The 26574-nt window shown below is 31.2% G+C and overlaps 5 protein-coding genes and 1 long non-coding RNA gene across 6 annotated transcripts; 4 read left to right on the top strand and 2 right to left on the bottom strand.

Moving 5' to 3' along the window:
* Positions 1–11860: 11860 nt before the first annotated feature.
* On the bottom strand, positions 11861–12281 carry LOC112083954 (defensin-like protein 316). The gene is given in 3 exon segments (XM_024152177.1): positions 11861–11944; positions 11946–12038; positions 12216–12281. Coding segments are annotated over 3 exon segments (243 nt in total).
* Positions 12282–12917: 636 nt separating this feature from the next.
* On the top strand, positions 12918–15978 carry LOC18991904 (ABC transporter G family member 14). Its single transcript, XM_006415242.2, has 5 exons — positions 12918–13417; positions 13652–14441; positions 14535–14690; positions 14787–14974; positions 15079–15978. The coding sequence occupies exons 1-5, from the start codon at positions 13256–13258 to the stop codon at positions 15727–15729; spliced, it is 1947 nt and encodes a 648-aa protein (XP_006415305.1). The 5' UTR covers positions 12918–13255; the 3' UTR covers positions 15730–15978.
* LOC112084114 lies at positions 15673–17775 on the bottom strand. The gene is made up of 4 exons (XR_002898087.1): positions 17676–17775; positions 16216–16270; positions 15850–16099; positions 15673–15778 (listed from the first exon to the last, which is right to left on the bottom strand). It is a non-coding gene; the product is annotated as an uncharacterized LOC112084114 (long non-coding RNA).
* Positions 17776–18002: 227 nt separating this feature from the next.
* LOC18991905 (upstream activation factor subunit UAF30) lies at positions 18003–19052 on the top strand. The gene is made up of 2 exons (XM_024153030.1): positions 18003–18287; positions 18749–19052. Exons 1-2 carry the CDS (start codon positions 18066–18068, stop codon positions 18872–18874), a joined length of 348 nt encoding a protein of 115 aa, XP_024008798.1. The 5' UTR covers positions 18003–18065; the 3' UTR covers positions 18875–19052.
* A 1353-nt stretch (positions 19053–20405) lies between these two features.
* Positions 20406–21702, top strand: LOC18991906 (glycine-rich protein A3). The gene is made up of 3 exons (XM_006415244.2): positions 20406–20409; positions 20512–20794; positions 21353–21702. The coding sequence occupies exons 2-3, from the start codon at positions 20527–20529 to the stop codon at positions 21601–21603; spliced, it is 519 nt and encodes a 172-aa protein (XP_006415307.1). The 5' UTR covers positions 20406–20409; positions 20512–20526; the 3' UTR covers positions 21604–21702.
* Positions 21703–24939: 3237 nt separating this feature from the next.
* On the top strand, positions 24940–25923 carry LOC112083955. The gene has a single exon (XM_024152178.1). It carries the CDS (start codon positions 24940–24942, stop codon positions 25921–25923), a length of 984 nt encoding a protein of 327 aa, XP_024007946.1.
* The last annotated feature ends 651 nt before the right edge of the window (positions 25924–26574 follow it).

Here is a 26574-nt window from a genome sequence, read left to right on the forward strand (position 1 = left end):
TTTCTTACCAAATATTTTTGTAAGTTCTATGCCGTCGAAAATTTTCAAAGGTAGAAAAATCGTAGGAAATTTCTTACGAAAATTTTGGTAGGAAAATTTTGGCGGTAGGATATTCGTAAGAAAATACCTACCAAATTACTTCCATCTTTCTACGAAATATTCCTATCATTTTCCTATCACTTGAGATTTTGTAAAAAATAAAATTAATTTTATTAAATTAAAAAATTAAATTAATTTCAGAAATTAAATTTAAACTAAAAGATGAATTAACTATTAATTCGATTATTAATATATATATATATATATAAACAAATTAATTAAAAGAGAGATGAAGATCTTATTTATAGAGTAGCTTCATCATCCAAATTGTCTCAGATCATCGATGTGGGACAAAACCAAAGTTGAAATGTTCCTACAAAATTCCTACGATTTTCTTACACATAATATTTCGTCAGAAATTGGTAGAAAATTTCCTACGAAATACTTACTAGTATAATGGTCAATTGTATCCTATCACTTTTCTTTCAAATTTTGACCGCGTGGTAGGTTATTGGTAGGAAATATCTTACGAAATTTCGACAAAATTTTTGGTAGGAAAATTCCTACCAATTTCTTATCACTTTTACTTTTTGTCAAAATTACGTAGAAAATTGGTTATAAAAATTTCTTACCAAAAATTTCGTCAAAATTTTCATAGAAATATGAGATGTTTTCTTATAGTGAAAATACCTCGTAGATAGATCACTTTAGGTCGCATTTCATGATCACGACTAGGATTGATCACTGTAAATAACTAAATATTAATAATATTCTCAACAAATAGTTCGTTTTGTCAAAAAAATGTGTACTGTAAATTTTTACAGACGATCCAAATTCTAAAATTTCAAAAATTGATTTTCTTTTAATAATGTTTGACATCAACTACATTTTTCTATTCATAATCAAATAGATTAATCCGGTTTAACAACTAACTAGTGTGACGCAAACAGATTTATAATTTTTATTTTATTACAAGCTCTGCGAATATAATCTATTTTTTCTATTTTTATCGTTCTGTTTGTGAACTAACATAAATTTCTAATTAACAATTTAAACATACAAAAAGGAATAAGCCATATATTTCATACGTTAATAGTATAGTCTCATGATATCATCCGACAATCATATATGCAAGAATTAACTATTTTTCCCTTTACAAAATTAAAAAAATAATTATCTAGATGTATGTAAGATATGTTTCATTGACTCAGATTTTGCACCCTACTGATTTATTCTTAACAGTTAACACTAAACCAAAAAAAAAGAAAAACATACCGACTCATTCATACCATTATATGTGTTAGTATACAGTTTAAGTGTGTTTTTTTTTTGGGCGAACCTGGTTTCTATAGTTAGAATTAATATATAGTTCGATTGGTAATTTTTTAATGCAACGGTACAAAGTTTACACTTTTCATAGTTATCAATTACAAAAAGTTAATAATTAGTAGTATTAGAAGCAATATTTCAGTTTTTTTAATACTATTATCCCATACTATTACTTTTTTCTTTTTAAAATTAATCAATATCATTTAGTATTAAAATATATTCTATTACTGAAAATAATATAAATATCGTGTAAGAAAATTCTGAACTTCATATCACTTCATAAACTGATTTTGATGACTTGCAAAATACATATTTTGCTACCAAAAAGATGATGACTTAGCAGTAGTACAAAGAAATTAGTTTTTTTTTTTGTGTAGATTCAAACTATTTCTAGAAGCGGAAAGTAAATTTTTTAAATCAAAATATCTAAAGACGAAGTTCAAATACTTTGGGAGATTACGGACCGAAGGTCCTCAATTTTTAAGACTCATCCAAAAAAGAAAAGGTATACATCTTGTTTTCAAAATTACCTCCAATATTTACTGCTTTTTTGTCCTACTAAAAAAATCTTTATTGTTTATAGTGTCATTAATCAGACCCATAGTTCATAAGGATCTGCAATAAAACCAAATGCAGTATATGTTTATACTTTATACACATCGAAGTGATAAAGTTGTACTTATAAAAATCCTAGTTGAAAACCGAACATGATTTTTCATTTATGTTAATTATTATGTGTGTGTATCGCACTTCCACAATGATATGATATGCTAAGATGGTCAACCTCACAATGATATCGAAAAGTATATCTAATATATTTCTCCACTCACATAAAGAATAGTTTTGGTAACTAATTAGCTAGTAATCATTGAGCACGTATGTTATAGTAATAGTTTTTACTATAGTAGTATTACCCGCCTTATTTTATTCGTGGTATTATATTCCAATGATTCTATTCTAATATGCACCAGAAATATTGTACATTATGCGACCTAAGGTTGTTCTTTTGTTTTAATTATGTTTGTCTGGAATGAATTTATTAATTAAATATTAATCTATTCTTCTAAGTTCTTTAGTTTCTTCGGTCAAATAATCATAAGTTTAGTACAATATTTTGGATTCTAATGGCTTTGGTTAGTTGAATAAAATAGAATAAGTTTTTCAGAATAATTTCTTTTCACTGTGTTCAGTTTTTTTTCACCAATACAAAATAGAAAGAATTAATTTGTTTTTAACCCTTGTTTGCTGAAAAAAAAATAGAAAATGTATTCACCTAGACTTTAATTTCTTTTGATTTTCATTTTTTTTCTTCTTCTCATTCCCTTTATTACTCTTACATTTTGACCAGCCAAATAACATTAATAAAATAAATATAAAAATGAAAATGAAAAAAATGGCACAGAAGGAGTGTAAATAAAATATTTAAACATTCGAAACAATCGAATCAAATCATAGCAAAGGAACCAAAAGCTCTATTAGTGATTTGACCATATACATGAGTGCAATCTTCTTTATTCGAGAGTACATTTAAAAAATGTAGAGTAAAGGATGCATGTTTACCATATGCTATATAATTTTTCTTATTAGGGTTGAGTTTACGCTTTGTGCGGATTTTATTTTATGTTTGTGTTTTCATATTTTTTATATATTTTTTTTTAAAAACACAATGTGTTCTGGTAGTTATCAATATTAGTGTTTCTATATAACAACAAATTTCTCTTAATTATTATTTTTATTAACTTCTATTAATATTTCTATGTATATATATATATATATTTCTATTAACTTCTAGATTTGTGATCCACGTGTATACAGAATTTTATTTTTTAAACAGTTAATTCATCATATTTGTGTTTTTATTTTTTTTAGTAGACTCATTCTTCAATTTTATATTATCATCGTTTTTTAGTTTCATTTTTGTTCTCCTTTCTGATTTTCAAAATTTTTGTTCTCGTATTTTTTGAAATTCTTTTTTATTAGCTTTGTGTTTTTCTTCCTCATTTTCTTTACCTTTCTTTTCTTCATCTTCTTCGACTTCTATTTCTTTTTTTTTCTCTTTCAGTTTTTCTTCATCTCCTTTTTCTGATTTTAGTTTATATTTATTTATACTTATCTCGTATATGTATTCTTCCTCGTCTATTTTATCTTCATCTGCGTACTTTTCTTTATATTTTAAACTTTTTCTTCTTCCTCTTATTTTTTCTTATTATTTTCATCTTCTTTGATTTTTGTTTTCATCATCGTATTTTTCTTTAACTATTTCTACTTATTATTTTTTTTCCAGTTTTACTTCTTTTTTTCTTGATAAAAAATAATAATTATAAAATATATGAATTAATTAAGTCATTAATTTTACTACTAATGTTTCTCTTTTATTTTTTAAAACATAATACTATTTTAAAGTATGTGAATTAATTGAATCATTAATTTTAATTTTTTCTATCTTCATATTCTAGTCTCTTTTCTCATCTTCAACGTTTTTATCTATATATTTTTCAAAATTGCTTTTCATCAGTTTTGTGTTCTTCTTCTTTCTATTTTTTATCTCTTTTTTTTTTCATCGTCTTCTTCATCATCTTTGACATCTACTTTTTTTTATTTTTTATTTTTTTTTTCTTATTTTGCATCTCTTATTTTTACTTGTTTGGTGTATGTATTTTTTTTACTTTGTATTCATCTGTGTCGTCTTAATTATATTTTGATTTTTCTTCTTTTTCCTATTTTTTTTTTATTTTTTTCATCGTCTTTGGACATTTTTATCATCGTTTTTTCCAATTTCTTTTTCAATTTTTTTTCAGTTCTTACTATTATTTTTCTTGATAAAAATATAGAATTATAAATAGTGTATACATAATTAAATCATTAATTTTAGTAGTAGTATTAGTGTTTTTTTTTATGAAAAATAATAGTTATTAATGTGTGTGAATTAATTGAGTTATTAAATTTAATTTTTATTCTTGATGCTGATGTGGACACTCTAAATAGAGAGAAAACTCTTTAATTATATAATAGATTTGTATTAAATATCAAATATAATTATAAATAAGAAAATAAGAACAACTTTGATCACACTAACAAAATGTATTGATCAGGAGATATAGTTGTTTGTATTATTGTACTAGTGTGGTGTCATAGCTGTATCACCATTCATATTTAAATCTGTATATTGTTTTCTGTTCAACATTTATACATATGAAATATCAAATACGATAACTCACATATAGATACGGTCGTGATTTCCTCAAAAGCTTAAAATAGTTTTATGGTTAATTCATTTGGTCTTCTATATTTATCAAATTCATTTAAGAATTAAGATACACACCATCATAATTAAACCAAGTATCTACGGCAACTAAGTTGACGTGTTTTTGATTACAGACTTAATTTTTAAAAGTGTATACAAATTATAACCATAAACTTTAAACGCACAAGCAAACAAATTGCCAACCACAAAGTTCAGTTAAAAGCGAACTCCGTCGACAGCAACAAAAATGGGAACTCCTCGGTTAGTTGTTTAGTTCAGAGAAATATAATCTTAGATAAACGAGATAAAGTATATGTCCTAAACTTTTAATTACAAGAAATTAGAAATGCAATAGCTTGACCAGAAAACAGAGTAGATCAAACTCATTAAGAATATTACACATTGTTTGCGATAGTATGGAGACACATACAGCCTATTCGTTTTCTCACATCCGTCAAAACAGTATATATACGTATTTATATATACACATATATTTAAGAGAAATAATTTAGTTATTTAATATTATTGGTTAGGGTCTTAGGGTTAACTGTTAAGGGGTGGGGGGCCATAAAATCAAATGAGAAGAGACAAACGTTACTTTAAAAGATCTTCTTTTGATCATTTTCTTCGCATCTTGTCTTTCGTATACATACGTATACAAACATCATGTCATGACTACAACATTTTAGTAAATATAATTATTTATAGGCGCACGCACTTTTTTAGTAAATCAATATCACAATAAAAAAATATATATATATATATATATATATATATCACAATCAAATGTTCGACCGTAAGTTTGTAAGCTAAATTTAATTAAGCTGGACAACAAGTTGAACCAATATCATTTATATATACTCTATGTTAATTGTCGCTCAAGATGAATTCTAACACATTTCTCTTGACCTAATTTCACTTTAGCATTAGTCAATTATCTTAAACAATTTATTTTTGATACCGTAAGAGAATTATACAGAAGAGTTGAGTTTTTCATTAATTAGCCTTAGAGTCAGAATATACGATCGTATATATGTTAATTGACGTAACAAAATCAGTACAAAAAGATTAATAATATGAAAAGCGTGACATAAGACGAAAATAAATACGTGATAGTGTGATACTACAAGATTATCATAACAATATGAAATATTATATATTCAAGCAAAAAGAAGTATAGTATTCAACATTCCTTCTTCTATAGCAATATACCATGGTTAAGAAGTGAAGGTAAATATGTAATCGTCCGTAACTTTCTTTTTAATTTTTCATCATGATTCAATTATTTTAGAAAAAAACCATGATGTGAAATGAAGAAGATAATATAAAATTAGTGAGTTAATAAAAAGAAAGAGGAGAAGATGATTGGAGAGAGTGTCATATAATTTTCTGATCTCATCCTGAGTGCTTTCTTAGCAAACATCGAAGATTGCATCCCACCGTTACTCCCACTTTCCACGCGTGTGTGTTTTTGTTTTCTCTTTTCATCTTATATCACATCCTCTCTTTATATACAAGTATAATTAATATAAGAGTCTTATTAATTATATATCATAAGAAAGTTATACGAAAATTATCATTGGTGACAGTACCGGAGTGGATGCAGTAACTTGAGAAGATACAGATTTACTATGGATTAAGTTGGCGAATGAGAAATCTATCGATTGTTAATAGTGAAATAGCTGAATAGATTACGGCTTTTAAATGTTTAATCGTATTAGAGTTATTCATGGATTGTAAAAAGAAATTGATAGTTAGAAAACAGAGATCACTGAATAATGGCTATTTAGTTTAGTCACTAAGCAGTCACACCATTCAAACCCTTTATTTCATTTTGAGACAATCACAACTTGACAAAAAAAAAGGGGGAAAAGAGGAGAACCACAATATTGACAGATCTCGAATGTTTCAATTTTACAAAATTATATATATTTAATAAATATTTCCTTTAAACTTGATCACTATAGTTCGATGATAAAATGTCATCTTGTTTAAACATTATACGTGTGTATAATGTCTTATGATCTTAATTAAGCCCTTACCTAGAAAAAGAACCATGGAGCAAACCTAGGTTAGGCCGTGGAATAACAACGGGTATAGAACATTTCGGTGACATCCGAGATATACAACTTTTGACGGAATCAAAATTAATTAGTGGCTAGATCACATCTACGGTTTACCCATTATTTGAAAAACAATAAAAGTTTTAAACAATTATTACTAATTAATAACTTAAACGTAATCAGAACCTGACATGAGAAAAAAAGCACCCACCACTCTAGTGTCAGAGTGCGTGACACGTGTCGACTTCCGAACTAATATTCAAACTCACTAAATGACATTTCTCCACCACTATGACACATTTGGACTATCATTTTAGCTTAGTTACTGTTTTTATAATGATTAAATTACTACTATTGCTGGTACAGTACTCTCCCTGCCTCATTAATTTTTATGTTATACTTATATTTTTGCGTTTTTTTTGTTTCAAATTTTGATTCTATAATTAAATACGGCCAGTCTACACTATAAAACTGAATCTTTATGCACATAAGTATATAACAATTGATTTTTTCTAATGTAAAATAAATGATTGATTTATATTTAAGCAAGTTGGGGGCATAAAGAGGTGCCCTTGGAGACGATGCGCACCAAAGATTTCGACCAAGGAAATTATTAGTTAGTAGCAGATATTAAAAAATTACTAATCAAATCAAAAATTTGAAAAGAAGAGAGAAAAAGGCAAAGACTGTCTGGCTCCACTTGGAGTCCATACACTAAAAAGGATCAATTGCTATGCGAAGATCTGAAATAGTACATTGCATAAATATATATGTCTATGTTATTTATTTTATAAGTATATTATTAACTGCGTATTCAATATTCTCTGAAGATGATTATATGCTCTTTTCTTTATATTATCTGCAACTTAAAATCAACGTATAAAGCGATCGAGGGTTATGCATTTAATATCAAACTCTAAACAATGTATGTTAGTTTGGAATCATTAATTAGCCGTGTGTGTGACTGTATGTGTGACTGTATGTGTGACTGTGTGTGTATCAGTGTATATATATATTTTATAATATAATGAAACAAGGTGAATAATTCTTTACTAAAAAAGAAGGTGAATAATTCTGTAATAGAGAGTCTTCTATATATGAATACGAATATGCTAGTATATGATAAAATAATTTTTTTTTTGGTAAATTAAATAATATAATTTTATATTGGTGGTATCTTGTTTTGATGATTCGTGGGTAGGGGAAAATATCATTATTTTATCTGTAAATACTTGAAGTTCTATTTTTTGTTAAAGGGTTTTACGAATGAGGTTGAAAGTGAAAGCAGAAGTCTCTTTCACTAAGATTTTCTTAAACGAAAAGGACACAATTTATAATTGATGGTTTATTCAAACTTACATGTTTTGCAGACGATTCTATTTTTGAATATAGGAGTTAGTCCTTGGATAGTTGAAAGGGGATGTAAAGATTTTAGACTGAAACAATAGAACCAGATTTTGAATCGATATGATTATGATAAATAATAATTGTATAACTTTCTTAAAATATCACAGTATTCTCAAACCCATTTTTTTTTGTTTTTGACGTCTCTCAAAACTGATTAAAGCTTTAAAATCTCTAGGTAAATCCATTTAAATCGAGATTCCTCACAAATAGTAACTATCATTGTTTTTGAACTTTATGCTCTTTTACAAATTCTGGTGTCTACATAGTTGTATCCGGATTTAATGAATTCACCATTTACTCACGCAAACAAAATTTATACACGTAAATTCAAACTGCGTTTAGCAAAAGACTATATAGCATGTTATGGTCTATGGTCCGAGAGAATGTACAGATTTAGGTTTAGAATTTCTTAATTATAAATAAACATGGAATTACAAAATAAAGTTCTTTGAAAATTGAATTGGTATCATTTAATATGAATATATATACATAGATACGTCTCCATATAGTAAACTAGATTAGTTGCTTTAATCTTTGACGATCGAAAATATTAAAATTCCGGCATCTTCTAATATTCAAATAAAATCTTGTCTATATTCGGATTCGTGCAAAGTTATAAGCAAGTGGCTCAAATAACTCAAAGAATGACATTAATTACATTTGAGTAATATAAGAAATAAAAGAATCCGAATTTTATATCGGAGAACTTTCCACGGGAGGGAATTAAGATGAGGAGGATCGTATTCTGAGTTCTGACTATGATTTTATACCATAAGTAATTCAATCTCCTTTTCCCCAATTATCTTAATTCTCAATCTTCTTAGATATTATGATTTAATATGGACAATACTTGGTAATGGAATGATTCTTATGTGATAATAATAAAAAATAATTAATTCTCAACTCGTAAACGCAACGCGACATCTCTAGACAAATAATAGTTATTAGTAAATGTGTCTTCAGCTAGTTTATTCGGTTCATTACACCGAAAGTGCTTCTACAGATAAAAAAGTATTAAGTCCGTACATTATAAATACCAAAAAATTGTAAAGCATGCATAATGTAAGTAGTTCTAGAGCCATTCTCTTCTTTTTGTTGCGTGAAAATGTGTCATCATTACTAAACTCCTCTATATCGACATCGTCAATTGAATTTAAGTCTTGTAATACCAAATAAAATTGATATACTTTCTTACATCTTATACAAAGAGAAAAAACAAATACATGAAGAAAATTAAATAAAATGTGCGTCAAAAATAGGAATTTTGACGGCGTTTGATTTTCTAGAGCATATGCATTTTTCGGAAAACTAAGTACAATAACAAGAAAAACACCCAATTTCCCATGTTTATCTCATGTATTTCGTATGGATGTTTAATTTGAACTATACTGTATTAATCAGAAATAGATACTTTAAAATAAACTAACAACATTAATATTTGCTAATTGGTATAAGACATTTACAAGAAACCCGATATTAAAATCACCGTAGTTTTTTTTTAACTTTAAAAAACTAAAACTAAAGCCCTAAACAAAATCCACAGTGAACGATTATTATGGTGCCGAGATATAAGAAGGTGTTTAACCATTGAAAAACAAATTTGGTTGCCCAATTAAATTTTGAGATTTAGGGTTATGCTAATGCAAAACGGGATTATTGTTTTGGTTTTTAAACACTAATTTAGCAAAACATGAAGTAGAAGAAATGGAATAATCGAGGGGAAACATAAAAATTTTGTCCTAGAAGATGGATCACCGGTTAGACTAACATTATCTTGAGGCATTAACCACTATGCTTAATCCATGATAACTAAACTTTTAGTTGTAATCAAGATAGCAAGCATGCATTGATAACAAGTCCAATTGGTTCACAATAATATTACATAATGTTAACTTTTATTGGTTAGAATAGTATTTTTCATCTAAAGTTCGTTAATGCATTTTGTCAAATATGTGAAATCTCCGGGACTGACGAAAAATTTAGCAAGTATTATCTACCGTTTGTGGACTGTTTTCTATCGCCTGTGGTTTCGAATGCTTGAAAGATTTGAGTTCATACTCTTAGTATTTAAAATTCTATTTATTTATATAAAGGTCAAGAGCATTATAATGCAGAAACATGGAGAATAATACAATACATTAAAATTTGACAAAATTAGAATAAAATACATTATAAAACTAGAGAATATATTAATAAAAGAAACAAGACGGGATGTGTTTTATAATATTCTCATTTTCTGCGATTAGCAAAAAGCAAAACTGATAATATAGCTCCACATGCCCCCTATTGTTCTATGTGTTGGCTCTTATTCAATGGCCGATAAGGTACTATTGCAAGAATCAGATCCTTCTTTCGTTCTTTTATTGTTTTTTTTTTTCTTTAACATCTTTCGGTAGCCACAAGAGATGACTTCTATTAGTCGATTTAATCCCAAATTTAATTATGGCGTCTTTTTTGAAGATTGCTTCGCAGAATTGGTGCAATGAAAATACTTATATATTAGGTGTGTGATATAGACGTTGAAATAATAAATAATCAATTAATTGTGGTTGGGTATTTGAACAGATAGAAACCACTTTATTATATACAATTTGATGTTTCAAAATTTATAATTCACATCATTGCGACTCGTGATAAATCAATGGATTAGATATTAACTGAGGGGGTTTTTTTTTTGGACTTTTGAGAATTGTAATTTCATTTGTATTTTTGTAATATCATATCATGCATCTATGTTTTAGCAGTCATTGTATATAATCGATAGTATATACTCTGTCAAAGTAATTTTCGGAAATGTTTTATTCATCAGTTTAAACACAAATATATATACATGTACATTAGTTATTCTTAAGTTAATAACTAACAATGTGGAACAAAACAAATAAACTAGTTAACATTGAGTTAATAATTATATATGGCTCAATACATTCATTATCTCTTAATATACTCCCTGTGTTTTGATATAAGTGATATTTAAAATTTTTGCACAGACTAAAAATTCATTTAATTTTTATTCTTTCTATACTAAAAACATTATTTATTATCTATTTAAATAAATTTCAATCAATAAAAAACATTCTGCAGAATAAAAATAGTCCAAAATAATAAAATATTATTAAATTTTGTATTAAAAACTGAAAACATCACTTATTTAAGAAAAAAAACTTTTAAAACATCACTTATTTAAAAACTTTTAAAATACTACACTTGGTTTTATGAAGATCTATTTAATTTAAGGAATAAGTATATGACACTTTGAGGTGATCATAGCTTACATAATTTAAATTGTTTATAAATTTTTCTCATTTCAATTACCAAACAAAGAAACTTCCAAAGTGTCTCCTTTCGAGTTTCGACAAATCAAAAAATAAACTAAACCATTATATTTCTTAATTAAGACATTCCTGGCTTTTGTTTAGTCTTCTTGGATCTAGGAATTAAATGCACCAAAGAACTTATCTTTTTTTTTTCTGTAAACAAATTGGAAAATAAAAAACAGAGAATGATATAATGTGACGTTAGAAAAGATGCCTATAGCGTCAACTTTTGTCTGAAAATGAATCCCATTTTGTTGGTATAACAATAAGAACAACGTGCGAAGAAGATACTTTGTCTTTTATTTGGATGATGGAGAATTCGCTAGAGGTTAAGCCTTATCATTCTATAGGTCTCTATCCATATATTTTAAGCAGACACTAAACAACCCCTCTATTAAACGAACTTACCATCTACTAGATTTGAGTCGGCAAGATAAGACAGATATGTTTTCAATTGCGAGTTATCGCATATATAAATCTCTGGTGGTTACACAAGAACAGTGGTATAAGATTCTCAGGCTATCACAAGAATCTGACCTTTTTTTAATGGTTGATTTTGTGTCGTGGGCATGCTGCAACTTTTTCATGTGTGATATACACTCCTACAGATATGACAAATTGAAAGACATGCATGAGACACTAAAAGAATCATAAAACTGTCGCTGTAATGCGCGATTTTGAGTTTTTTTTTTGCTAATGGATATATGAAAGAAATGTGTATCTATGACCACCAGATCTAATTACTACTATTCGTAGGATGTGCTGTGTTAGGGAGAAATGATTTCTTGAGGAAACAAAAGTGTATCACATGCAGACAACATCAGCACATGATGAGAGCTTGATAATGCAGAGATATAAGCAAATGATATGATATGATGCCATGTGAGATATACATCTAAAAAATCACATAGCCAATATATTAAAAATTTGAGAAACTTATAAGATATTCTTTTGAAGATTTAGAGGATCTTCCCACTTGGATCGGTTTTGATATAAGTAGTTTTGAGTTCTGAAATGGTGGAGAGCATAATTATTGGTCATGTATTATGGAAAAGCCGCAAAGTCTCTTCCTTTTCATTTCCACTTTTTGTTCTATGTAAATACAAATCATCTGTGTGAAAGTTGAAGAAGTTACCAAGTTGGTTGAATAATTGAGGCATCTAGTACTTATACTTTAAGCCCTTTTTATTTTTCAGAATTTGCTTAAGGCTGTGTCACATTGATAATCTGCAATCACATCAAAACGGTTAAGAGCTTGGGAGAACCTAACAACAACTGATGAATTTTCAGTAGAAACAACCTTTTTGTAAAGCGACAGTTGCAATATTAGAATCCAAAGTAGTCAAGACTCAAGAGGGTGCTTTAATTTAATTTATCTAAGATAATTTAGAGGTAAGATTCTGATAAACGGAACAAAGGAAGAGATAGGTATAAATATTTGGTAAAGGAATTAGCTTTAGAATAAATTAAGCGGAGAGAGAGAGAAGGTGGGAACCCACCATAGACGATTGATCGGCCAACATCGTAAAGAAAGCCTTTTTATTTCTCTCTCTCTCTCTCTTCCTCTTTCTGGTTCTTGCAACACACAGTAGTATTTCTAAGTGTGTGTGAGGGTGTTTTCCATACTACTATATATTCATGTGCTCACATGGTTTCCCTTTGAGGGAGATCAAGAAGAAAGTTACCAAAGGCACTCGCTTTCAAAATCTTTGTTATTACCTTTTTTGTTTACTTTGATACTGTTACCAAGATTAAGAACTTTCCATAAGACCAAAAAACTTTCCATAAGAGCATCACCAACGGCTATAGCGGCTACAACTTCAAGGACGAGTAAGGAAACTGGTTCAGGATCCATCATGCCTCAGAACTGCATAGCACCAAGGCCTGAAGAAAATGGCCAAGTCATGGTACAAGGTTTGACAGATATGTCAGAAACACAGAGCAAGTCTGTAATAGCCTTCCCTGTGGTCACTTCACAACCTGGTCTCCAGCTTTCCATGTACCCCATAACTCTCAAGGTGTCTCTCTCTCTTTCTATATAGATATCTCTCCTGCACAAAGAAAGAGAGAGAAATAAATAAAAATCAGTATTGTGCACTTCTTGTTTTAGTTTTCAGTTGAGCTTTTGAAATTTACCTGCAAGAAATCTCATCAGAAATATTCCTCTCTTCTTACTCTAGCTTGGTAGTAGATTACAAGACGGGGACATCATTCTAACAACGTATTCCATCTATTTCTTTGTGGTTGTACAGTTTGAGGAGGTTGTGTACAAGGTTAAGATAGAGCAAACAAATCAGTGTTTAGGATCATGGAGCTGCAAAGAGAAGACGATTCTGAATGGGATAACGGGAATGGTTTGTCCAGGAGAGATCCTAGCCATGTTAGGTCCATCAGGCAGTGGCAAAACCACTCTTCTCTCAGCTCTGGGAGGCCGCCTCGCCAAATCTTTCTCGGGGAAAGTCATGTACAATGGTCAGCCTTTCTCTGGCTGCATCAAGCGCAGAACAGGGTTTGTTGCTCAGGATGATGTCCTGTACCCTCACCTCACGGTTTGGGAGACTCTCTTCTTTACTGCACTTCTACGGCTACCAAGTAGTTTGACCAGAGACGAGAAGGCTGAGCATGTGGACAGAGTTATCGCTGAACTCGGATTGACTCGGTGTACAAACAGCATGATAGGAGGACCACTGTTCAGAGGAATATCAGGAGGGGAGAAAAAAAGGGTTAGCATTGGTCAAGAAATGCTGATAAATCCTAGCTTGCTCCTTCTTGATGAACCCACTTCAGGTCTTGATTCGACCACTGCTCATCGCATCGTGACCACAATCAAACGGCTGGCTTCTGGAGGAAGAACAGTAGTCACCACAATTCATCAGCCATCAAGCCGCATATACCATATGTTTGACAAGGTGGTTTTGCTGTCTGAAGGAAGTCCTATTTACTATGGCCCTGCATCTTCTGCTGTGGATTATTTCAGCTCTGTTGGATTCTCCACTTCCATGACAGTTAACCCAGCTGACCTTTTACTTGACCTTGCAAACGGTAAACGACCTTTCTCTTTATGCTTCTAGATGATGAAACAAATGAGGAAAAAGAAAATCCTTTTTTAACTCTTTAAAATTTGGCTAACTGCAGGAATTCCACCTGATTCTCAAAAGGAGACCTCGGAACAAGAACAGAAGACCGTAAAAGAAACCCTTGTTTCGGCTTATGATAAGAACATTTCTACTAAACTGAAAGCTGAACTCTGCAATGCGGATTCCCATAGCTTTGAGTACACCAAAGCTGCTGGTAATTTTCGCTTTTTGAAGTACTTCTTGTTTAATTCTGCTTCTGCTCCTCTGCATCACTAATAATCTGACGTTATCTATTCTTTAATTGGATCAGCAAAAAATCTCAAGTCAGAACAATGGTGCACAACTTGGTGGTACCAGTTCACTGTATTGCTCCAACGAGGGGTCAGAGAGAGGAGATTCGAATCTTTCAACAAGCTCAGGATTTTCCAAGTCATCAGCGTGGCTTTTCTTGGTGGCCTTTTATGGTGGCATACTCCAAAATCTCACATTCAAGACAGAGTAAGTCTCTTAGATGATTATCACTTACTCTTCTTCCCATCACAGTCAAAGCTAACACGCATTCTGTGAATCTAACCATCCTTCTACATTTATTCTAAATGCAGACTGCCTTGCTCTTCTTCTTCTCAGTCTTTTGGGGGTTTTACCCACTATACAACGCAGTTTTCACATTTCCTCAAGAGAAAAGAATGCTAATCAAAGAACGCTCTTCAGGAATGTACCGTCTTTCCTCTTATTTCATGGCAAGAAACGTTGGAGACTTGCCTTTGGAACTCGCTCTTCCAACTGCTTTTGTGTTCATAATTTACTGGATGGGTGGGCTTAAACCCGACCCCACAACGTTTATCCTCTCACTACTGGTTGTTCTCTATTCCGTCCTCGTAGCTCAAGGTCTTGGCTTGGCATTTGGTGCTCTGCTAATGAACATCAAGCAAGCCACAACGTTAGCATCTGTTACTACACTCGTGTTTCTCATAGCTGGAGGGTATTACGTGCAGCAAATCCCTCCATTCATCGTATGGCTCAAGTACCTAAGCTATAGCTACTACTGCTACAAGTTGCTTTTGGGTATTCAATACACTGATGATGACTACTACGAGTGCTCAAAGGGAGTCTGGTGCAGAGTTGGAGATTTCCCAGCAATCAAATCAATGGGATTGAGCAATTTATGGATAGACGTTTTTGTTATGGGAGTGATGCTGGTGGGTTATCGTCTCATAGCCTACATGGCACTGCATAGAGTGAAGTTGAGGTAACAAATTGGATAGCCCCAAGAAGCTCCAAAGATTTTTCCTCCCCCTACAACTGCAACCAAGGAATAATATTAGTAATTAGAAAAGATAAAAAGTCGTCGAATTTTGGTCGATTTTACTTACGTATCCGAGATGTTATATCCGACGACTTTCTTTTGTTTTAGGCTAGATAATAATACTCCTAAGCTGAGAATAAAACAGTGAGATAATGTATGAGATAAGGAAGCCAAAGTATATACTTAATTCCCATTTGCAAAAATAGTGAGACGAAAGTGACAAAACTTTCGGTCCACTCTCCCTTGGAGATGAGTGTTGTATCTTTGTGGGGTTCCTTAAAACCTTTCGGTCCACTCTTTAATACCTTACTAGCCACCTGCAAGTGCACATCAACAGGTGCAAAATGAAATCAGTGAGATATGTGTATCAGATAAGAATCAAACAAGTTGCTGATAATTAGACTAACAACGACAAGAACATAAGCAAACATACCTGACCATGGCACTCGTTATCATCTCATGTTTCTCTTAGCGGTAGTTTGTTGTTTCTTTTTGCACAAAAGCAAAGAAAAAGATAAGAATGCGATCAATTACCACCCATTAATCACAAGAAAAAAGCAGACTTTTTAACTGCATAATTATGTCAACATAGCTAAAGGAATGAGCTATCGCTTTCATACAAATGTGACGAATAATTGAAACTTTAATTGGCTGTTATACTTCACATCGTTAGCTACGAAATAATTACACCAAAAGAAGAAGTGGGTAAGCTACAGTGTGTGCAGAACAAGAAATAGAGGAGTAAAGAAATAAATAAAAATCTGGGAAAGATAAACAAATCATTGGGATGACAAGGCCCACAAGATATGCTTACACATTAAAACGTGATTCACTTTAGTCAAGTGGAAGCTGATGCAAGAGAGAAAAACAAAGACATCACAAGAGAAATCCATGTCACTCTCTACTTTGTCAAGTGTCATTGTCATCACCAAGAAGAACCATCTTAAAAACCCCCAAGTAAATACAGGAAACGTCACTCACTAACTCCTGCTGCTTTCTCAGACCTAAACACATCATCATCCTTGTAGTGATTTACATACGGAAGCAAGAGATCATATGATCTAATCATGTTCTTTCCATTTATATATGTTATATAACTAGAGAGAGTACACCAGTTGCCTTTTTTTTGTTAGTGTACTAAATAAAGATACAATTTTCCACAAGCTTATGTACACCAAAACGAGATAACATAAACTAACCATCTCTTAAAGTCATAGATATAAACCAACTTGGTGAAACGCCTTGTCATTCACCATTTGCGTGAAAAAGTTGTGACTCTACCGGTAATACATGCTAGTGAAGATTATAATTTACACTTTAGCTTAGTATCAACTATCAACATAAACATCTGTCAACCAAGAAAATGTTCAAGTTGTATAAAACATCCACAAAGATAAGTAGAAGGAAATTACAAAATTAATTTCTCTAATAGAGAGCATGTTCATACATAATGATCGGTACCTACGAACCGGTGTACCTTACTTATTAGCTTAATGTTGGCCTCAAGGACTTGTATACAAAAGCTCACATCTACATTTCCACTAACAAGAACTTCAAAAGCTCGAATGTTATCTAAGTAATGATATAAGAATTCATACACTGTTCCTAGAATTAGCACATATACACTGAGTTTCAGAGGTTTAACAGCCTAGTTAAAGAGCTGAAAAAAAAAAACTTGAAAACATCAAGAAAAACTGCAACTTCAAGATGAAATATCATAGATTCAACTTTCTAGAAGATTTTTCCTTTAGCTGATAAACAAAAGTCTATAGGAAACAACTGAAATCAACTAGTAAACAATCGCATTCTTCTCAAATGACAAATCTAATTTCTGAATACATTAGTATACCAAAAAATTAACACCCACTGATGTTAATTAGGAATTTTACTCACACGCATCGTTTCCGTTAAGAAAATGGCAAGTTCCAAGTCAGGTGACGGTGACGCAGGGGAGACGAAGACTCCATGCGGCGATGTTGCGGTGGAGCATCCGCGACTGCGAAGGAGGAAAAGCAACGGGGAAACGGTAACGTTTCGTCAACAAAAGACTAACATTAATTGTAAATTGCATATTACCCCTTACATTTACTTTCCTTTCCATAAAAAAGCCTCCAAATCCCACATTTTGATTGAAGCCCAATTAAGCCCATAACATTTGATAAAGGCCCATATCGATTCAGCTACCTTCCTTCTTAACTGAGTCTTCTTCATCGTCTCTGTTCTAGGGTTTGAGCTTTCTCTCTTTCTGTAGTTTGTTTCTCTGTGAGCGTGTGTGAAGAAGAAATGGCGGCAGTTTCTAGGGTTTTCGGAGGATGCAGGACACTGATGGCGAAGGCGGCGTCTAATGCGGCGGCTACAGGCGCCGGAGCTGGTAAAGAAGGAAAGGGGATACTTAAGACTGTTCCGGTCTCGCCGACGTTGGCTAGTTTCGCCGGAGAAAACGAACTCTCTCGTGCCACCGCCGTGAAGAAAGTGTGGGAGTACATCAAAGGTCAAAATCTCCAGGTTAGGGATTTTTCTTCACTTTCGGAGATTTCTAGGTTCTTTAAACCAGTTTATGCACTTAGAGATTTGGTTTCTCTAGAGACTGTAGAATATGGAAGAGGAAAAAATCGTTGCATGTAAACAAATCACTTGAGCTTTCCATGGAATTTCTTGGAGAAATTATTTGATTCTTGTGTTTGGTCATTATCTTTGTGAATCATAACAATGTATTAGGGACTCACTGAACATTTTGGGTTTTGTTTGTGGAATTTGATTTGTACTGAGTGAACATTTTAGAGACTTAGCTTGTTAGTTCATATATTGTTGAATCAAGAATCTACTACTTGCGAATATAGTGGCTTTGGATTGAGCAATGTGCTTCTCTGTTTTTTTTTTTTTTTTTTTTTTTGTTGTTGTCATTGATAGCATTTTCATGTTTAGAGAAGTATTACTTAATAAGGCATTTGTTTTATGATTTGTAGAATCCGACGAATAGAAGGGAGATACTATGCGATGATAAGTTGAAGACGATCTTCGATGGCAAAGACACAGTTGGATTCACAGAGATTGCGAAGCTCTTGTCCCCACATTTTCCTAAGTCGGTCTGATTTAATGTGATGTTTCTAAGCTTGTAGTATCTTTTTAATCCAAGAAATGGTTTGCTTTCTTATTAGGTACATTTTGGATGTATATATGAAAAAAAAAAGAGGAAGCAAAACTCTGTTTGATCCATCTGTTAGGGAATGTTATGTATTCTGACATTTTGATTTTGGATCTTTTGTCGTCTTTGAGTCTTCCTTAGTCGATGAATCACACTCGAATTGATAATTTTGTTATTTTTGCTGTCAATACTTGATCGATTTTATGAAGTTGTAAAGATACAAGCACATAAAATGAATGCTAAGAGAAATGCTAATATATATATATATATATATATGTTTTATTACATGATTTATCGTGTAGGAAACTAAGTCGCTAGAAAATGTTTTATGCGGTATGGATTGCGTTTTTATATTATTGCAAAAATGAAAGGTCAACAACATTATAATCTATTATATTAAAACAAAAGCACATTTAGAATTCCAAACATTCCCAAAATTTTTTTAAAAATATTTTAAAAAACAGTTTTAAAATTATCCTAAATTATTGTAATATTCTTTAAAAACATATTTTCTTTTTTATATAAAAAATTCAAAAATTAGATATGAATTTAGATAACTAAAGATTTCTTTAAATATAGATCATATTTTATTTAAAATTTAAACTATTTTTGTAATTAAATTTAATTCTAAAAAATATATTAATTTCAATTATTCTATACTTCTTTAATTATAGGTCAGATTTAATTTAACATTTGAAAATTTAAATAATATTTTAAAAAAAACAAATATGATTAAGAGAATACTTTATTGTAATTTTAATCATATTCAATCAGAATAAAATTTCACATATTGAAAACTAATAAATATTAATATTATATGGTCATTTGATGGGGTGGATTATGTTTTTTTTTTTATAATTGCAGTCTTATATTTAAAACATGCAAGATATTAAGATAAATATTATTTCAAAATTAGTAAATAATTATATTATATAGTAATATGACGGACAGGTTAGAATTATGGTTTAGTAATTACAGTTTTTCAGATTAATAGAATGAATGAGCTAAAAATATATTTTTATAATAATGGTTTTTTTCGATTAATAGAATGATCGGGTTAGAATTATGTTTTTATGATCATGTTCATAATATAGTAGAAAAATTAAAAAATAAATTATATCTAAACACAAAAATAAATCTTTGTTATTTATTAAAAAATTATATCTATAAAAAAATATAAATTATATTATAAATTTTGATTAAAAAATTTTATGATGTGCAGATGCACGGAGTAAAATCTAGTATTTGATTAAGCAAACACGTGTCATTATCGACGCAAGAAGAAGAAATGTGTTGTTATAACGAGCATACATCAACGCGTCCATTTCGCTTTAAATCAATAGCCAAGAGCTCTTTTCGCTACATATATATACATATATATATATGTATCTAAATATTATAGACTATATAGTTTAAATTTTTACCAAATCTTGTATTATCTTCTTTCTTATCTCTCTAGCTCTTTTGATTTTCAAAACCAAGGTAATTCAAAGGCTCTCATCTTTTCTCATCCTCAAATCTCTTGTAATCGTATCTTGAATTCCCTCTAATTTGATTTTGAAACGTTAATTACATCTTAAGTAGTTAAAAAAAAAAGAAATGGGTAAAGACAAGCATCACGAACAAGACAAAGGATTCTTCTCACATCATAATCATCACGGCCATGGTTATCCACCGGGAGCTTATCCTCCTCCGCCACCGGGAGCTTATCCTCCGCCGCCACCGGGAGCTTATCCTCCGCCGCATGGTTATCCTCCGCAAGGTTATCCTCCGCCACCTCACGGTTATCCACCTGCCGCTTATCCACCTCCTCCCGGCGCTTATCCTCCCGCCGGTTACCCCGGACCCTCTGGTCCTCACCGTCCAGGTTTTTATCTAACTAAGTTTTGTGGCATGTTTCTTGATTTTTGATATTGAAATGAGAGAAAAACTGTTAGACAAAAAAATATATATGCATGTTTGTTACTTGTTAGTCCGATCAGTTTTATGTTTTGGGTGGAGTGTTATCTAGTTTTAGCTCTCAAAATATGATTTGAAGACAAATGTACACGATTTTTGTTTTTTTTCCTTTTTGATGTTTGGTTAAATACAAATCAAATAGTTTCTACATATGACAAGGGTTAATAATATACTTGAGTTGGAACATGGATTCAAAAATTTGTAGACATTTATTATTTAAGTATTTGATACATACATTTTTGTATGTTTAATTCAATTCTTTTTTTCACGTATTCAAAAAAAAAAAAAAAGCAATACAACATATATGGCTTTGGTTTAGAGTTTAGAGATACGTATATGGAACCCGCCGGTTGATAAATAATTTTGGTTTAGTTTTGGGTAAATGTGGTTCTGGTGGGTTCATATGCCAATAAATGACCTCTAATTAAATACTTTTCATGAATCATTTTACCCATATTGTGAATAGGTCTTGGAGGAGGAGTCGGTGGGCTAATAGCAGGAGCGGCTACAGCAGCTGCAGCTGCAATGGGAAGTCACCATCACGGTGGTTACGGCCACCATCACGGTGGTAAGTATAAAAGAGGGTTTTTCGGTGGAGGAAAGTACAAGCGAGGCAAGCACAGTATGTTTGGAGGGAAGTATAAGCGTGGCAAGCACGGCATGTTCGGAGGCAAACGAGGCAAGCATGGCATGTTCGGACGAAGAAAGTGGAAATGATCAATATGATAATTGGTCTTCTATAATATCTCTATATATTATCGTATTTAATAACTTAACATAAGCTTATGTATGTGTAATGTGTGCATGTTTATATTATCTGTGTTTACTTTTATATATGTATAAAAGTATCTTTAATTTTGGTTTAACTTGCTCGCATGTTGAAAGTTCATTTGTTGAAGGACATGTTTTTTGTCATCGTAAATTACTATTAAATGCAGTTTTGGTTATTGGAATGAATATAGGGATTAATATGGATTTGGATTTTAAAATATGATTATCCAAAAACAAAAGAAAATTATTTGAATTTTTTTAAAAATATGTTTTGGGCGAGAAGAACAAAATAAATACTGGATATGATAAAATTTATTAAAAAAATATAGAAAAAACGCTATATTATTGTATTTAACAGTTTAATATAAATTTATGTATGTGTAATGTGTGCTTGTTTGTATTATCTTTGTTTACGTTTATATTTATATAAAAATATTTTTAATTTTTGGTTTAATTTTTTCGTTTAATTTTTTCGTTGGTTTAATTTCTTCGTCTGATATTTTTAAAGTTGAAAGTTCATTTGTTAAAAGATATGCCTTCTTTTGTTTTATTGTAAATAACTATTTTTTTTATCATCATAAATTACTATTTCTATAAATGCAGTTTTGGTTATTCCATTAAATGCAGTTTTGGTTATTGGAATGAATATAGGGATTAATATGGATTTGGATTTTAAAATGTGATTATCCAAAAACAAAAGAAAATTATTTGAATTTTTTTAAAAATATGTTTTGGGCGAGAAGAACAAAAAAAATACTCGATATGATAAAATTTATTAAAAAAATATTAAAAACGTTATATTATTGTATTTAACAGTTTAATATAAATTTATGTATGTGTAATGTGTGCCTGTTTGTATTATCTTTGTTTACGTTTATATTTATATAAAAATATCTTTAATTTTTGGTTTAATTTCTTCGTTTTATTTTTTTGTTGGTTTAATTTCTTCGTCTGATATTTTTAACGTTGAAAGTTCATTTGTTAAAAAATATGCCTTCTTTTGTTTTATTGTAAATTACTATTTTTTTATCATCATAAATTACTATTTTTATAAATGCAGTTTTGGTTATTGGAATGAATATATGGATTAATATGGATTCGGACTTTAAGATGTGATTATCCAAAAACAAAAAAAAATATTTGAATTTTTAAAAAAACTTTGGGTGAGAAGTATCAAACAAGAAAAATACTCGATATGATAAAATTTATCTAAAATAAATTTGAAAGAAATATAAAAAATGTTATATTATCTATTGAACAACTTAACATAAGCTTATGCATATGTAATGTGTGCCTGTTTGTATCACCTGTGTTTACGTTTATATATGTATAAGAGTATCTTTAATTTTGGTTTAACTTCTTCGCCTGGCGTTGAAAGTTCATTTGTTGAAAGACATATTTTTTTTTGTAAAATTTTCTTTTTGTCATTGTAAATTATTATTTTTATAAATGCAGTTTTGGTTATTGGAATGAATATAAAGATTAATATGGATAGACTTTAAGATGTGATTATCTAAAAACAAAAAAAAAATTATTTGAATTTTCAAGAAAACATTTTTTGGGCGAAAAGTATTGAACAAGAAAAATACGCGATATAAGAAAATTTATCTAAAACAGGTTTGAAAAAAAAATATAGAATAAATGTTATATTTTAAAGGTCACATGTAGGAAAGTGTTTTCTTTTCCAACTTAGATAGACTAACATAAAAGAATTTGGGTCTGGAAATATTGGAGTTGCTTATCCTAAAACTCTTAAACGATAATCGTATATGAAAATAAAAAAGCTAAATGATATTGTGGATAATTTTAGTTATCTTGACGATTGAAATTGAGATAATGAGTTGGAAAATAAATAAGTACTGTAATATATAAGAATCTCATTTCAAATTACGATCTGTTATCACCAAAACATGAACAGTTTGGATAACTAGTTTTTTTTTGGTAAAAGTTTGGATAACTAGTTGATTAAAAAAAAAACAATTTGGATAATTAGATTAATGTTATAAACAAATGAACTTCTAGTAACCGGCCCATTAACCATCAGGTTAATGTCTCATGGTCCATTAGGATTTCTAATGCATTAGTTATGTAATGTATATATACACTGCTTATGGAAATAATAAGATCAGAGTTTTTCCCTTAATACGTTATCAGCACAAAGCCTAACTTCAAACGATCATATCTCTCAAAATACAAGGAGTTAGAAGGCGATCTATATATCATTTTGAAGCCCTGGAAGAGAAGAATCTAGTGGTGAAAACCGCTCCTCAATCCGACATCAGACGCGCCCTAAAGACTCAAAACAATCGGCGCTGTCCCACCTTAGCGGGTGATTCTTTCCAAGCGGTGGTTCCTCCATTGTAGCAGCTGTTCGTCCTCCCTTCTGGCCATCATTCTCAGGAGTTTCCAGTAGATATATGTGGTCTTTAGCTCCCAGATCATAAGCCGGTCAGAAATCCATTTGGCGAAAAGGTATTATCTAAAACTATAGATTCTAATCAAAGTTTTGGTTTTTTTTTTTGAAAACCCTAATATGGATCGGTTCTTTTCATGATTCTTCATCGTCTTTTTCGTTTTTAAAACCATAACCAAACCGATCCTCTTTCTTCTTGTCAAAACCCTAATTGGTTTTATTTTTCCTAATCGGCTTTATCATATAACACCTAAACCCTAATGCTTTGTTCAAACCCTATACCGATTGGTCCTAGCATCATCTAAACCAAACACTAAAATTCTTTGCAAACCGAAACCTAAATCTTTGCAAAACCCTAGATCTAAAATCGTTTATAAACCGATAAATTCTAATCCTAAATCGATAGGGTTTAAGTTTAAACCGATCGGTTTTTCCTAATAAAAATTAAACCCTAGCAAATCCGTTTAGTTTAATCCTTTAACCGATTAATAACCCTAATAACCGGTTTCCAAAATTAAATCTAATTCAACCGGTTTTGTTGTTTAATCGATCAATCCGATCGGTTTAAGCTTAATCGGTTAATTTCAAATTAGTTTCCAAAATCAATCTCTAGATTGCCTAAACCCTAAACCCTAAACCCTAAACCCTAAACCAATGTTTATCTATTAGAGCTAAATTTGGAAACCCTAGTAAACCGGCTAGGTTATAAACCCTAAGGTTCGATTTTAGAGTTCCCTTATATAGCAAGTTTCCTAAAATAGCAAGTTTCCTGAAATGGAAAGTTTTCCCAAGAATACCTTAAATCCCTTATTCCAATGATCATAGTCTCATACTATTGATTATTTAACATAAATTATTATATGTTTCAGATGTCAAACATTCAAAAGGTCGAATATGAGGCACTCACTGTCTCCGGAGATAACTACCTCAAATGGGCCCTTGACACCAAGATCTACCTCAACTCAAAAAGTCTGGGTGAATGCATCAAAGATCCCAACACCGCGACTCAAACAGAACGGTACTCGGCGATATTTATTATCCGCCATCACCTCGCTGAGTCTCTCAAGCAACAATACCTCACTCTTGAGGATCCACTCGAACTTTGGGTGGCACTGAAAAAGCGATATGACCATCAGAAAACGGTCATACTGCCCCAAGCCAAGTTCGACAGGAAGAACCTACGGTTCGAAGATTTCAAATCCGTCGAAGAATTCAATTCCGAACTCTTTCGGATAGTTGCACTCATAAAACTATGTGGCGAGGAGGTCACTGATAAGGATATGCTAGAGAAAACATTCTCTACTTTTGGCACTCCCAATGTTGTTCTCCAACAACAATACCGTGCCATGAATCATAGCACCTATGAGGATTTGATATCTTGCTTACTGCTTGCTGAGAAGAACAATCAGCTTCTGTTGAGGAACAGTGTCATGCGGCCTCCAGGATCAGCCCCATTGCCAGAAGGAACCAGAAAAGAGTCCAACTTCGTCCAACGTAACAGATCCTCAGATCGTGGACGTGGACGTGGAAATGGACATGGACTGCGCGGCAGAGGACGCGGTAGACCGAACCAAGATAACCGACCTAACCTCAGTTTTGGTCGGGGTAAGGGTCGTGGTATCAACAAACCGACCCAAAGAGGCAGTTCATCTAGACCAACTCCTTGCTCAAGATGCGGAATGACTAATCATTGGGTCAAGAACTGCCGTACTCCCAAATATCTTGCTGAGCTCTACCAGAAGTATGGGAAAGATAATAATGAGGCTAACCTGGTTCACCAAGTCAATGAAGATGACTCAAAGGATGATAAGATTGATGGCATGGATTATGAGCTCTCCGACCTCCTTGATTGATCTCAAAAATCTGAATTTGTTTTTCATTACTCCTTAAACCTTTATCTTTTGTTTTTGGGATTTATTGTCTTTACTTTGGATTTTTAAGACCTTTTGCTTTTACATTTTAATTTATGGAGTAATGTTTTATTTACATCTCATTTTTGCATGTTATTGAATTATAATTCTTGTTTAATGAAGATATGCAAGACAATATGGATATCATTGTGGATAGTGGATCGAGCCACACCATTCTAAAAGACAAGAATTACTTCATAAATTTAGTAATCAAAACCGCAAACATTAGCACTATAGCGGGTAGTTCGAGCCTAATAGAGGGCCATGGCCAAGCTAATGTGTTGTTATCAAATGGCACATATCTAGACATCTCTGATGCCTTATACTCACCCAGTTCTAAGAGAAACCTATTGAGTTTCAAAGACATAAGATTGAATGGTTTCCATATCGAAACTCAGGATGAAGGGAACAAAGAGTTTTTAATTATCACTAAAATGATAAATGACCATAAACAAGTTTTTGAAACTATGCCGTATCTACTGGCATTTACCATGCTAAAGTCAGTATGATTGAGGCTAATGCTGCTATCAAAGCACGGTTTTTAGATTACACTATTTGGCATGATCGCCTGGGTCATCCCGGTGCGAACATGAT

This window comes from Eutrema salsugineum, unplaced genomic scaffold (assembly GCF_000478725.1).
Source record: "Eutrema salsugineum unplaced genomic scaffold, Eutsalg1_0 scaffold_5, whole genome shotgun sequence".
Taxonomy (NCBI): Eukaryota; Viridiplantae; Streptophyta; class Magnoliopsida; order Brassicales; family Brassicaceae; genus Eutrema; species Eutrema salsugineum.